Source organism: Tursiops truncatus, chromosome 5, assembly GCF_011762595.2.
Source record: "Tursiops truncatus isolate mTurTru1 chromosome 5, mTurTru1.mat.Y, whole genome shotgun sequence".
Classification (NCBI taxonomy): Eukaryota; Metazoa; Chordata; class Mammalia; order Artiodactyla; family Delphinidae; genus Tursiops; species Tursiops truncatus.
Genome location: NC_047038.1, coordinates 103589562 through 103605519, shown reverse-complemented (window position 1 = coordinate 103605519; position 15958 = coordinate 103589562). Strand labels below are relative to the sequence as shown.

Sequence of the window (15958 nt, the reverse complement as noted above, 5' to 3'; positions counted from 1 at the left end):
GTCTTATACTACAGGTTGGTGCTTAGGTCTTCTCTTTTTATAGGCTTTAACCCAAGTAATAGTTTACCTACAAGTCTTTTAAAGTTAGAAGTTGAGATTTATTGCACTGAATTTGTATTCAAAATATTGGACAAGAGGGAGATTATATATATGAGACATGCTCAGGGCCCTATACACTGTTTGGAATCACCTTGTGTTGACCTCTGCACCAAGTAGGTGTCATGGTATTGACTAGAATTACATGGTAAGCCTGAATTCAGTTTGAGTACACTGGTGGGGAGTGAAATGTAGGTAGGTTGAAAGCTGAACAATTTAAAAAGTACATGTCAAAAGAAAGTTTGGAGACTAATAATAATATTTTGCATTGTATAAGAGCCAACCTTTCCATCATTTCCTAAGCTAATGACAAAATTTCTCAATTTTATAACAATAGCACTAAAAGACTAAAAGTTAAATGTTCATTGGTAACCATTTATTATGCATTGATGTAAAAATGCATCCATAGACCATCTTTTCTTTCTTTTTGATAAGCTCATATTACATATTTTTTCTAGTAAAACAGAAGTCATCACTGCAGCTCAAGTTATAGATCTTTATATGGTAATTATTTTTCCTGTTTTCTTCCTCCCATGCAGGATTTAATAAGTGGTATTAAGGTTTTCCTTTATCCAAAATATTCTTGCTAAATAAAATTATTGTTAAATAAAATTTCCAAACATTTTGTTAATTGCTTTAAAAAAAGTTATTTTTAATGTCACACATGGCTATAGTTTACTAAATCTAAAGAAATATGTAATTTAATGTTTCTTTTAAAAAAATTTTAGCCTTGTGAAGAGTAATTAGATACTTTTAGAGATTTTCTATATGTGAGAATAAAATTTCATTATCTGAGGCTTACTATCAAAAATATAGTAATAGAAACCAAACAAAAGAGACTAAGACATTTAAAAACAAAATTGAACAGAATTTGAATCTGATAACTGTGGTATACGAAAATTAATCCAAGATAGTAAAAATTCAGCCAACACAGGCAGGGGACATTTGGAGACTTTGGAAATAGAATTGCTGTTTCTCATATATTTATTTAAAAATGTTGTTTTGTTCAGTTGTCAAGATTTCCTAAATAAACTAGATTAATATTCAAAATTGAATTTAAAAATAATTTAGTAAAATCATATAAAGTGGGAGCAGTTTTTTTCTATGTATAGTTAGTGAGGATTGTATAGGAGTTAGAACTTTGGCAGATAGAGAGTAGAGGTTGAAAATAAATTTACAAAACTAATAAAATGCCTAGAACAGTAATTAACAATTATTAACACAATAACAACGAAGCTGTTTGTGTTTGAATTTAACAACACACTTAAGCCAAAGTCAAATTAATATAAAAATAATATTCAGTGAGCTGATATCTGACATAAGGTACAATAAAAAATTAATGTTCCCATTGAAGACCTAAGTTATGACAACATCTCTGTGGTGTGCCTTCTAAATACTTTATTTCTCAGTTGTGTCAAAGGCAGCTCATTGTGGCCTAATAAGATGTCAGTCAGAATATTAACAATATTTCTTAAAGTAGAACACTACATTTCTCCTACTACACCAGATAAAATAATTTAATATATTTATTTTAACAAAAGGCCCATAGTTACTAACTCCAAACTATATAGTAGTTTTTTTGTTTTTCACATTTCTAGTACTATCTATGGTTCTTAAAGATATCTACAGTTGATATTTGAATTGTCATGCTATTACTGAAAGGAACAATGCTTATCCTGAAAGTTTTACTGTAATTCACCTCTAAAATTGACTTTATGTGGAGAAGTTTCATCATAAAATATATCTACTATTTATATAGGTCAAGATTGATTCTACTACATTTTGTAGAACAAACACAGATTTTTATATCAAACAATCTGGGCTTTAACATCTAACTTTACACTGTGACCCTGGGAACATTATATGCCTTCTTTGAGCCTCAGTTCCTAAACCACAAAATGAGAACATCACCACAGTTCTCAAAGGGTGGCATAAAGGTTAAAAAGAGCTAGTGTATGTGCCTAGTACTGGGCTGGGCACAGTGTAGTATATTAGGTGTTAATGTTTTTTTTCTCCTCTAATTCCCATTCCCAATATTTTGGCTAACTGGAGATTCGTGAAAAAAAATACAGAAGAGTTACTGGAATAAATCAGCTCCACTAAAAAGCTCATTATATTGCAGGCGTTAGTTATACATTTCCAAAGTAACATTCAGTAAGATCAAAAGATTGGTTTTAAAAATGTATTTACATAATAAAATTCATATGCAAGAAAAGATTTCCAAGGCAACAATGACAAAAAAAAAAAAAAACAAATAAGCTAAATCTGTGTGTATAGTTTAATTTTGTAAAATGAAGAAAAATTCTCAATTTTATTAAATGTTGAATGTTCATGGACAGGTAACAGAACAAAAGCTACTTCATATAGCAATCTATATCAATATCAAAAAATATGAAAATAGAGTTTCTCTGAAGGAAGGAGCCTTTTTAAAATGGGGTTGATAATAATTAGAAGTTCCCATTATTTGTCCATGAAACGTCCTATGAAAGGTGCTACTTTAAATAGGATTTTAGTAGAAATTGGCATGTAAATTTAAACTTTTCAACCACCCACTACTTTTCACCTCCTTGTAACTCCACTCATTCAGACAACCTCACATATACATACATTAATATTTTTTTAAAAACCTGCCTTTAAAGCAGAAAATTCATTTTCTACCGTAAAAGCAAGTCACCATACTTATATCCAATGCTCTCAGTCACAGAAATGGATTTTCCTCATAGAAATGCTAATTAACATACACTATTATGTTCAACTTTTCAAAAGTTGTGTCTCTTAGGAGGATCTGCTCGATCATGTGAAAGAATTCTAAGGCAATATAAGCAGTTGTTCCACAGGACAAGTGTTGCCCTTGCAATGATATACTCTTGATACATTAAGTCTTTAGTCTTCAAGTGCTACCAGCCAGACAGAGACATTCATAGTCTACAGGTGGTTGGCTCAAAGGTCAAAAACTTTGTTTAAAAAAATGTTTATGGAATAGCACCATGGAAAGTCTTTCAGAAACAAATCGTTTTTTTTTCAACATTGCATTTAAAAAAACTGATTTCTAGGAAGAGAAAGAAAGAGATCTTTCAATTCTAACAAGGCCTACTTCCACTTCATTTCATTTCATTAAAAAAAATACATTAACCATGACAACATCAACATTAACTACAACAGATCAACAACAAAAGAAAGACAATAGCAGCAGTGGAACTTGAGTATGAACCATCCAGGCAGTCGCTTAGAAGAATCCTGTTCACACCTGTTGGGAGTTGTCTCATCAAGTTCATAAGACATCACAAGTCTTCTTGAATTTGGTATGAAAAGACAGAACTTTCACTGAAAGAACTGAGTTTACCAATCAACTGGGCATTTTCCAGCACTTAAATAAATGATATCTAGAGTTAACTGCAATGATAGATAGTATTGACATTTCAAACTTGTCAGAATGTCACAAAAAGGAAGTGGTCTCGAGATCATTTATGTTTCAAAGAGGTAAATTTAGCCTGCAAGTGAAAATAATGAAGCTGAAATATTCCAGTTTCCAAGCATTGGTCATACCCACATTTAAAGTATAAACCACCCTCAAGAGACTCCCACTTCACAACAACTTATATGGGTCTGGTTTACACTGTCTTCAAGATCCAAAGTCAAAGCAATTATCCTAAGATACAAGGAGAGGGTATTCCAGTTTATGACCTGCAAGGTCATTTTACTTTTCCCATATATTGAAAAATTGTCAAAACGGACACTCTGCAGGGTCACAGACCCTGAATGGGACTGTCTGAATTGTGAAGCAGCTATGGTGAGCTGTGAACAAAGGATTGTGAAGTCTTCTTTGAAGCATGAGATGCCCTTTCACCAACTTTATTTATATTTATACTGTCAAGAATGAAGTTCAGGTATCCTGGTAATGTTGATCAGGGTTAGCTGGAAACTTCTCTTTTAGTACAAAGATAATTCTGGTCTTGCAGTTTTCTTCTGCTCAAACTCATTATATAAAACTTTGTGCTAAAATCTTCATTTAAAAAAGAAATACATCTTCTTTCCATTATGCCCATTCCTTTATGTTTTGATGGAGGTTATGGTGTTAATTTTTGGTATGCGTGGTATCTGGATATCTGATGCTTTTGTATCTTATATGAAATCCTTTCTTGCTGATTGTGTCATCAGTGTGAAAATGAATTAAAACTGTATCACCAATTGAATAGGTCTCTTCTGGTGGCTGAAGACAAAAACAAACAAAACAAATAAACAAACAACAAGAATGAATTATTTTTTCTTCAATGTAATTCATGTTTGGGAATTTTTTTGGTATATAATTTAAACTTCCCAACAACATTGAAAAGTGGATAAGAGTGACTTTATTTTACAGATGAGAAAACTTGAGTTTCAGAGAACAGATGACATGCTCAAGATCACAAGCCTGATCAGTGATATAGCTGAGCTTTGAACATAATTAAGTTTACTTCCAAGTTCTGAAACTTGGTGTTTTTTCCCAAAATTTTAAGCCAATTTCCTTTGATTTACAAGTAATTAAAGTGAGGTTCACAAAGGATAAAGGGACATTAAATCTAGTTCAGAAGGTGCTCTGAGGCAGAGCCACTTCCAGAATCCAAATCGTCCATTCCTTCTTGCTTTAATAATCTAAGTACCAAGAATAATTTTTGTTTCATTTCAGTAGCTATTTGGACAGGAGTTCAATGTTATTTAAGAAATGGTCACTGGTAGACATTTGAAAAATGGGACTAATATCTTCAGAACAAAGTATGTATTCAGATGAACATTTGATATTAATGCAGTGAATCGTGGGGGAAAAGCATTGAGAAAACCTTAAGCTTTCCTGTTTCTTATTTCTCATGTTGACAACCTCTGACCTATGTTTTGTACTCCATCCTGTGCCCACTGCAATGGAGCAACATTCAATAGTACCAGCTAAACCCCCACACCAATGGTAGATACTGTCACTTATCAAATATATTGTTGAGAGAGGAATGCCAATGATGTGCATATTCTTTTTGCTTTATGCTTTAATTTATGAAGCTTACAAAATTGTCAAAGGTGTGTATTTAGGCATATTTCTTTTAGATAATTAAACATTTAAATATTTATTGCACAATAAAAACATGAATTGAAAAAGGATGTGGACAGTAACAAGAAATTATAGCTATTGAATTCATCTGTCTTGTTCAATATTATTGAGCAAATTCATTAGAGATGGAGAAGTAAGGGAAGAAGAGGCATGTTATAACTTGTCAAGCCATTTTGTAAAAGCACTGCTGATTTGCATGTGTTACACATATCAATCACCAATTTATAGGCATTTTTATCATGTCTATGGTATCCTGCTCGTACTGTATTTACCCCTGATCCACAGAATCGACCAAGCCCCACCGCTGTTGAATCGAGACCGTCAAAGAGCTCAAGATAGTCATAGCCACAGTCGGCTTCTTCTTCCACTTCAAAAATCTGGAAAGATAACTCAAGTCGAGAGCCCCGTTCTGACACTAACAGCCATTCACAGTCAACTTGTCCTGGATAGTTGTTATCACCAAACTGAGCATGTGAGTACAGATCTCTGGGTTTTGATTCCACTTTCAGTCTGCCACCACACTCTGCCCAGGAAAGAAAAATAAAATAAGTGAGCTCAATGAGGTTTAACAATTCAAATTTCTCTTTTAATATAGTCTAACCACTCTCCAACTTCTGTATTCATTTCCACCATCAGTTATATTCCCTATATTTGAAGATTCAGATGGCATAGTGGGTACTGCTATAGGCCCTAAAGAGACTGTTGGGTTGGAATTTCAGCTCCATACCTACTAGCTCAGTGACTTTGGATAAGTGACATCACTTCTCTTATCCATAGGGTAAAGTGGTCAAGAGTAAAGTGCAGATGATAATAATAGTACCAATCTTAGTGGGTTCTGAGGATTTGATTAACACATGAAAATCACTTAAAACAGTACCTGCCATATAGTAACTCTCAATGCATTTTTTTATTGTTATATCTCATGTTGTTTTCAGTCTTAAATAACTGTTTTCATGGAAAAAAGGTCAGTGTCTTAATTTGAGTTTAATCTTAATAATTTAAGAACCCAGAATCCAAAGGAATAAGAAATAACTTAAAGATCAGCAAAATATATAAAACTCCTGTATGTGTATATGTGTCATATAGAACTCTCTGCATAGAATATACAGACCAGTATTACTTTACTTAGGTAGAAATATTTATCTAACTTGGTTGGGAAAAGCATACACACATCATTAATTGTGGTTATTTTTGTAGTTCCAGCACCTTGTCAGTTATATTTTGTGATTTTAATAAATAAAGGAATTTAAAATGCTCTTTTTATGGCTTTTTCAGAGAGATATTAATAAATATAGGCTTTACCAGTTACTACTTTTGTAATTAGAGGTAAATATACCAAAGAAATATATAAGCCTGCATAAGGTTTACAGTTAGTGTAATTTAGAGAATACAAATTTTCAAAATTTTCTCAGGAACTCTTTGTAGTCTGAGCCCCCAGATTTTACAATGACTAGAGAATAAATTGTAGAGGAAGTCTACAATGTCTCCTCCAACCAAGTACATATACAAACATATGGCTGGGGGTAGGGAAAAAAAAGAAAGGGATATGAAAAGTGTCAGGAGAAAGTAGAGTTTCTTTCTGCCCTTATTTGCCAATGACTGAGAGGTTCCTGGGAAACAGTAATTTCAGTACTAAAACCAGGAAAGTCCCAAGAAAACTGATATGAGTTGGGAGGGAACAAAAACAAAAATCCAATGTGGAAAGATTTGGACAGCTAAGCCTCTGGTTATCAAAACACAATTGTAACCCTGGTGTGGTCATCTGTGACCAGATTGTCCTTGGCAGGACCCAGTGAAAGTGAATTAGGACAGCTAAAATTCTTAGATTTTTCAGATTTGTATATAATTTACCTACATTGTGGTTTGGTGATTTTAAGTAACAAAATATTTCTGAATTCCCAGGATGGAACCCCATCTAGATGTGTCTGAATACAAGTAGGCTCAACCAAAACTATGGGCATTTTCACAGACAACTGCACATTCAGAGACCTTTGTGCGACTAACTTATGAAAGAACTTCCAACTAGGGTTTCAATCATGAGAATGGCTTCCCCATCATGTTAAATGATGTCCCTTTGTCTTCCAGATGGTAGGTGGGGTGTCTTGCACAATCTATTGATGTAGGTGCCACAATTACAAATGTAAACATGTAAAGAAACACATGTGCTTAGAACCACTCTGGAAAGCTGTAAAACTGATCAGTCTTGGGAATCATCTCTTAAGTGTCACAGACTGGAAGGCAAGCATCCTTCCTTTCCCACCACGGTGCTTCTCTTATTCCAGTAATTCCAAGAATTATTGTCCTCTCCGTGTGACAGAACTCCACAGCTAACTGGCCTGGGTACAAATCTGAGCTCTATGCTTCATCAGCTGTGGGATTTTGTTCCCCACTTCATTCCTAAATTGGGGATCATACATATACTCAAATGATAGGGTCTAGATGAAGAGTGATGGGCTAATATATGTAAAATCATTGAAGGATACCTTGCACATAGGAAAAGCCATATAAGTATACACAATCATCATTTTGTTATTATTTTCTAGTCAGAATATCTAAATGCCACCATCTATACTCCTAGAGATCCACTCAGGCATGAAAAGAAAAGCCAGAAAAATTGAAAAACAATTTAAAGCACTATTAACCTGTTTTCAGAAAGGAAGGATTATATTTTTGAAGGCCAGTAAAATATTTTGTGAAAGTATTTCTGAATTCAATATATAAATGTATAAACCAGTGTAATCTCATTTACAGATATTTTAAAAATTTGACTTATTCTCAAAGTTTGATATAATTCAGTGATTTGTTTTGTTTACAACTGTCAGCACTTGTATTACTTTTATTCCACAACCCAGGAAGGGGTGGACTATGGGAGAGGCACTGGCTTCTGTGTGCCTACTTCAGAGAAACAAAGTAGCAAAACAAATCAGGATCCAGAGGAGACAATTCTCTGTCAACCCCAGATCAGAACAGAAATCAAGAAGGAAATGAAGTATTTAAACAAAAAGAGATTTCACAAAGCCTTTGTGAATCTGAAATGTGAGGCATCATTATTTGATTTTATTGAAAACTTCTAGAAAATGACAATACTCAAAACAAATGACTTAAACTACAATTAAGAGTGACTTAAAATGTTTCAGAAAGGGTGGCCCTCATTTTAATTTGGAAAGACTTCTGTTCATTTCCTGGTAAAGTGTTAAATCCCTGTGAGGGCCTATAATTTGAGCAATAAATGCTTTTAGTAGGCACTATAATTTAATTAAGTTCTATCAAAATAATTTCTAAGGAGCCTAATAATATATTATTTGATTTTTAAATTAGGATGATGCTTTCTGCTGCAGAATAAAGTCCTACCTGACATGCCATGTTTTAAAATACTTTCTCTCCACACTCCCCCTCTTTTTCTGTATTATAGCCTTATCCTCTGAGAGAATATATAGGTTATTTTTTTTTACTGAGTTTTTTTCTTCAATAGTTTATCTAAGGCTGGCCTAACACCATTTGTTACCTGATTAAAATAAATTTGGACTTTTATATTTTGGACCTACCTTTAGAGGAAAAAGGGACTTTTTCCAACAAAGTCCATTTCCCATTGATTTGGATAGTATTACTTGTAAAAAAAATAGCTATAAAGCAATATTAATATTTCTCTTCACTTAATTTCAAAATTTGTAGTATTATAAGCCTTCCTTGTGGATAAAATTAAAATTGTATATAGAAATATAAATGTACTCAAGCAAATTAAAATGTATACTTCAGGGCCCCTTAATAAAAGTTACATGTATTCTAGAAAACATTAAATAATGAATAAATGCTTTATACATTTAGCAGAAATTGACAGATGTGGTACTGGACTTGGCTGTCTTGGTGGTAAAAACTGACTGAAAATCATAAGTTTAACTTATCAGACTATAGCTGTCAAAAGGCAGGAATTCCTTCTGTTTTCTCATAAGTTACCACAAAATTCCTAATTTTTTGCTATGAATTACTAATACTTTACAGTGTCTATTCAAAGCAGGTACCAAATAAATATTTCATGAAAGACTGTGGAATAAACTTGTTAAAGAGAAAGCTTTCAAAAGAAATAAATAGTAAGCAGTACATAAGAATATTCCATCATGTATGGCTACTTGAAAGTAACAGTGTAAATAAAATCTACCCAGAAAATTCAAAGACAGCTGGTTAAGTGAGAGCAAAAGTTTACATGTAAAATAGACAAGCAAACAAACAAACAGTTAATGCTAAAAATTTTGACTAGCACAACTGAGCAGGAGTTGGGAGGCTAGGACTCTAATTCTAACTATTATTTTTTGTGCTACTTCAGTTTCATTTGAGTCTTAGTCTCAAAATCCTCATTTCTGAGATGACAGGACCGAATCATGTTTTGCCTACAAATTATGATTGAGGCTGATCACGTGGGTATTTGACTGGATTTGAACTGAACAGGGAGAAAAAATGAGCCTATTCAGTTGGATAGTTAGGACAGAAGATTTGATTAAGACAAATAAGGAAGCATTCAGTCTCTATTGTTTCAATTAACAGTGATCCAGTTTTGTATTGGTTTCCTTCCTAATCCAAAATGTTTATGTTAAGAAAAAATATACCATAGTAGAAAGTGCATGAGCATTGGAAGCAGAATTAGGATAAAATCCAGGCTTTGATATAATTTTAGAAGTCTTTGCAAATTAATTAATCCTTCAGATTTTAAATTTCTTTATCTGAAGATAAAGATAATAATTCATACATCATATAGCTCTTTTGAGAACTCAATGTATATAATTTATATTAAGTATATGTATGTGCCTGAAATATCAAGTGCATGCTATATATACAATTGGATTTCAATATATGATCTCTATGATAAGATAATTAGATCCTAACAGTGGATTCTAAATGGTAATACAAACACTGAAATGGGTCCAAAGCAGAGGCTATGAAAATTAAGGAGTCATGGAGTTATATAGCTGCAAGAAAACTTGAGATTTAAGGTAAAGGTAAAGAGGAAAAGAGAAACTATAAAAGTAGGTTTTTATGAAACTACAACAGAGGAATTTATAGGTAAGTAATTTAAAAATAGTGTATCAGCTCTTTCAAGAGTTTTGATAACATACTTTTACACTCCATTCTTAGAACCTGTGACAGCCACGATTATTTAAAAAATTGTGCCATTAACTGTGCTTCAGAAAAATATTGATCAAGTCATAGGACTCCAATTTTTCCATTCCTTCAATGTGTGACAAGTTATCAGGAAAATATTTAAAGAACAAACATCAAGTGTATAAAAAAATCCTTCATTAGTATGAAAATTTTAATCCATGAAAGATTTTTCTCAAAGCAGAATATTTATATTAATCATGAGAAATAATTATTTATGAGTCCAGTCATTACTAGCATGAATCAGGCAATATCCACTTTCTCACAAATAGACTTCAATATAAATCTAATGCTCATAACAGAATATACTAGAGTGGAAAATAATATTGGACAATGGAATAAAGTTATGTTTTCTAAACTAAAAGGAAAGGAGAAAACAATTATCAGGAAACCATGACAAAAATTACTGCACTAAAATTGTTTCATTGATGAATTTGTAGCCGATTATACTGCATTTTACGCCAAGATAGATTTGTGTCTCAATAGTTTTGGCATTAGAACTGCCACTAGGTGTCACTATAAGCTAAATGATTTCAGTAAATATGATTGATTTTTTTTTTTTTTAACTGAATAAAAAAAGGATATTTACTGGACATTTATGGAATATATTATAAATTTGATCCAAATTATAAAAAAGTTATTTGAAATTTTTGCTTAAAATTTTCCATATTTTTCTAAATTGTATTTTATTTCTTAAAGACTTCCATTACAGCTGGAATCTGTAAGAGTCAAATTAGGGATTAGGATTAGGGAAAAGACTGTGTTGCCTACCAAATAAAAGGGAAAAAAATAAAACTCTGTAAAACAGAGAGTTAAATTCCAAATTTGGTTTACAAAAATATATTAATGTGAAAGTTAGCTAAACAAGTAGGATTTTAGCAAAAACAAAATTTTTGAATTCCAAGCTATAGATTTCTGTTAAATATAACATATAAATCAAACTGCTAAAGTTAACATGGAATACACTACATAAATATTTAGAGATAGCTCTTCTTGATCATACCACACTGAACATGAATCAGATCAAACTATTGTGTTTCTTTTAATTAGTTCAACAGCTACAAAGATATTAGTTAGGATGTTATGTGGTTCTCAAATATTTCACACAGTGCTTCAGTGAGACTTCTGATTCATTTATAATCCTGTTATAGATCCCCTGCACACACTAGAAGAGAAACTTGGATCTTACTCAGAAAAGAGAAGCATCCCCTAATTTACTGACCTGTAGAATGTGTGGCTTGAAAGCCTTTTCTTTGAACAGATGCATCAGAAACAAACCGAACAAACATTTTATTTCCAGTAGCCACAAGGGGCTCTGGTATCTTGTTCCCACACAGTCGTCCAAGAATTGGTGATTTTTCCGTTTCTCCATCAAATACTTCCAAATGATCATAAGCACATTCTTGATGCTGCTCAATCTCAAACTCACTAAAGATCTATTAAAAAAGAAAGAAAGAAAGGGGAAAAAAATAAAAAAGCCACATATCACTCAAAATGGGTTCTTTTCTTTGGAGTAGAAATACAGAACAATAATATGTCCAGGCCATGCAAAGGATTCAATCCATCTAGCACATTATTGAAAGGGGTGTGAAATCAATAGAATATGAAGTCTCTAGGAAGACTTTATAATGAGGAAAACAATGTAATAACTTCACGTGAAATTCTATTGCACTATTTGACTATTGCAACTAATTCTACTATTGCAATTAAGTCTACTCCAGAATTTAGACAGATTATAATAACAAATGATATTTTATTCTGAATTTATTCTTAATGCATCAGAAAATTTTAAACAATTATATTTAAAAAATGAGTCCTTCTGGTGTTAATGATCATAAACTACTGAACATCATCATACCATTGAGCACTTAAACTAAAAAGAAAACTCCATAAAATAATTAAACAAGTAATTATTTTCATAGAAATTAAATATAGTAAATCTTAATAGAACACATAACACAAAGGGATTTTTCTTATACATTTCTTTATTTAGATCTTACAACCCATATTATTAGAAAACACTAATATGACTTTAAGCTAGATTATTTTTAGTTAACTGTTCAGAGAGATGGTACATTTATTTTAATATTTGGAGTCTTGCAAAGTTTAGTATGTTTTTTTGTGTGTAGCAAATTCTTAAAATAAAAGTTTATTAAATATTTAACACATTAAATATAACGATGGAAAGTTTAATTGAGACTGACTGAAAATAATAATTGTCCAAACTATTAATAATCCCAGGGATTCTAGGTTATTTGCCATTGCCAATTAAGGCTTTTTCCATTCCTCATAAAAACCATCATACATTCAAGAAATAAACCATCACTCCTACTTAAGCCTATAGAGCAAAGCTAAAAAATATATAAAATAAATTGGAGGAAATATAAAATATGCTTGAAAATGTATTAATTTTGCTACAATCCCTACAGCATAAAATATTTGTACATAAACTTTCTACATACATGTTTTCTTTAATGCAGTTTTGTGAAGTGATTATAATTCTCAATTTAAAGCAACCATTTTGTATTTTTGAAAGAAAAAAGTGACTAAGACAGGTTCTCCCTCACTGTTGATCACATTTATCTATTCCAACCACACTACCATCTGCTCTCACTTCTGACTTTAGAGGAGTAAGGGAAGAAATGAAGGAAGCAATTTATATTAATTAGGGAGTAGGAGAAAAGATTGAAGAGACAAAAGAAAAGGAAAAGGGCTGATCTCTCATGTCCCATTCCACTGTGCCCTACTTAAAAATATAAATTAAAATGTTATAACCGGAGGTGAGGGGGAAGATGGCGGAAGAGTAAGACGCGGAGATCACCTTCCTCCCCACAGATACATCAGAAATACATCTACATGTGGAACAACTCCTACAGAAAACCCACTGAACGCTGGCAGAAGACCTCAGACGTCCCAAAAGGCAAGAAACTCCCCACGTACCTGGATAGGGCAAAAGAAAAAAATATAAGCAGAGACAAAAGACTAGGGACGGGACCTGCACCAGTGGGAGGGAGCTGTGAAGGAGGAAATGTTTCCACACACTAGGAAGTCCCTTTGCTGGCGGAGACTGCGGGTGGTGGAGCGGGGGGAACTTCGGAGCCATGGAGGAGAGTGCAGCAACAGGGGTGCGGAGAGTAAAGCGGAGAGATTCCCTCACAGAGGATCGGTGCTGAACAGCACTCACCAGCCCGAGAGGCTTGTCTGTTCACCCGGCGGTGCGGGCGGGGCTGGGAGCTGAGGCTCGGGCTTCGGTCAGATCGCAGGGAGAGGACTGGCGGCGTGAACACAGCCTGAAGGGGGCTAGTGCACCACAGCTAGCCGGGAGGGAGTCCGGAAAAAACTCTGGACCTGCCTAAGAGGCAAGAGACTTTTTCTTCCCTCTTTGTTTCCTGGTGCGTGAGGAGAGGGGTTTAAGAGTGCAGCTAAAAGGAGCTCCAGAGACGGGCGTGAGCCGCGGCTATCAGCGTGGACCCCAGAGATGGGCATAAGACGCTAAGACCGCTGCAGCTGCCACCAAGAAGCCTGTCTGCGAGCACAGGTCACTCTCCACACCTCCCCTCATGGGAGCCTGTGCAGCCCGCCACTGCCAGGGTCCCGCGATCCAGGGACAACTTCCCCGGGAGAACGCATGGTGCGCCTCAGGCTGCTGCAACGTCATGCCGGCCTCTGCTGCTTCAGGCTCTCCCCACATCCGTACCCCTCCCTCTCCCCGGCCTGAGTGAGCCAGAGCCCCCGAATCAGCTGCTACTTTAACCCTGTCCTGTCTGAGCGAACAACAGATGCCCTCAGGCGACCTACACGCAGAGGCGGGGCCGAATCCAAAGCTGAACCCCAGGAGCTGTGCAAACAAAGAAGAGAAAGGGAAATTTCTCCCAGCAGCCTCAGGAGAGGCGGATTAAATATCCAAAATCAACTTGATGTACCCTGCATCGGTGGAGTACCTGAACAGACAATAAATCATCCAAAATTGAGGAGGTGGACTTTGAGAGCAAGATATATTATTTTTTCCCCTTTTCCTCTTTTAGTGAGTGTGTATGTGTATGCTTCTGTGTGAGATTTTGTCTGTATAGCTTGGCTTTCACCATTTGTCCTAGGATTCTGTCTGTTTGTTTTATATTTTACTTAAAAAATTTTTTTTCTTAATAATTATTTTTTATTTTAATAAATTTATTTTAATTTAATTTAATTTTATTCTCTTTCTTCCTTCCTTTCTTTCTTTCTACTTTTTCCCCCTTTTATTCTGAGCCGTGTGGATGAAAGGCTTTTGGTGCTCCAGCCAGGCATCAGGACTGTGCCACTGAGGTGGGAAAGCCAACTTCAGGACACTGGTCAACAAGAGACCTCCCAGCTCCATGTAATATCAAATGGCAAAAATCTCCCAGAGATCTCCATCTCAACACCAAGACCCAGCTTCACTCAATGACCAGCAAGCTACAGTGCTGGACACCCTATGCCAAACAACTAGCAAGACAGGAACACAATGCCACCCATTAGCAGACAGGCTGCCTAAAATCATAATAAGTTCACAGACACCCCAAAACACACCACCAGATGTGGACCTGCCCACCAGAAAGACAAGATCCAGTCTCATCCACCAGAACACAGGCACTAGTCTCCTCCACCTGGAAGCCTACACAACCCACGGAACCAATCTTAGCTACTGGGGACAGACACCAAAAACAACGGGAACTACGAACCTGCAGCCTGCAAAAAGGAGACCCCAAACACAGTAAGATAAGCAAAATGAGAAGACAGAAAAACACACAGCAGATGAAGGAGCAAGATAAAAATGCACCAGACCTAACAAATGAAGAGGAAATAGGCAGTCTACATGAAAAAGAATTCAGAATAATGATACTAAAGATGATTCAAAATCTTGGAAATAGAATAGAGAAAATGCAAGAAACATTTAACAAGGACCTAGAAGAACTAAAGAGGAAACAAGCAACAATGAACAACACAATAAATGAAATTAAAACTACTCTAGAAGGGATCAATAACAGAATAACTGAGGCAGAAGAACGGATAGGTGACCTGGAAGATAAAATACTGCAAATAACTACTGCAGAGAAGAATAAAGAAAGAAGAATGAAAAGAACTGAGGACAGTCTCAGAGACCTCTGGGACAACATTAAATGCACCAATATTCGAATAATAGGGGTCCCAGAAGAAAAAGAGAAAAAGAAAGGGACTGAGCAAATCTTTGAAGAGATTAGAGTTAAAAACCTCACTAATATAGGAAAGGAAATAGTTAATCAAGTCCAGGAAGCACAGAGAGTCCCATACAGGATAAATAAAGGAGAAACATGCCAAGACACATATTAATCAAACTTCAAAAATTAAATACAAAGAACAAATATCAAAAACAGCAAGGGAAAAACAACAAATAACACACAAGGGAATCCCCATAAGGTTAACAGCTGAACTTTCAGGAGAAACTCTGCAAAGCAGAAGGGAGTACCAGGACATATTTAAAGTGATGAAGCAGAAAAAACTGCAACCAAGATTACTCTACCCAGCAAGGATCTCATTCAGATTTGATGGAGAAATTAAAACCTTTACAGACAAGCAAAAGCTGAGAGAGTTCAGAACCACTGTACCAGCTTTACAACAAATGCTAAAGGAACTTCTCTA

The 15958-nt window shown here is 34.6% G+C and overlaps 1 protein-coding gene across 4 annotated transcripts in view; it reads right to left on the bottom strand.

Annotated features, from left to right (window-relative positions):
• Positions 1 to 663: 663 nt before the first annotated feature.
• TLL1 (tolloid like 1) overlaps positions 664 to 15958 on the bottom strand; it is a 261296-nt gene continuing 246001 nt past the window's right edge. For 2 of the 4 annotated variants that reach the window (XM_073805457.1, XM_073805458.1), the window contains 3 exons: positions 11547 to 11760; positions 5446 to 5696; positions 664 to 4306 (listed from right to left, as the gene is read on the bottom strand). In XM_073805457.1, the coding sequence (XP_073661558.1) occupies positions 4172 to 4306; positions 5446 to 5696; positions 11547 to 11760 (600 nt within the window). In that variant the 3' untranslated portion in view covers positions 664 to 4171. Of the gene's footprint in view, positions 4307 to 4356; positions 5697 to 11546; positions 11761 to 15958 lie in introns of those variants that run through there. The other 2 variants (XM_073805456.1, XM_033857236.2) reach the window with 2 other exon arrangements.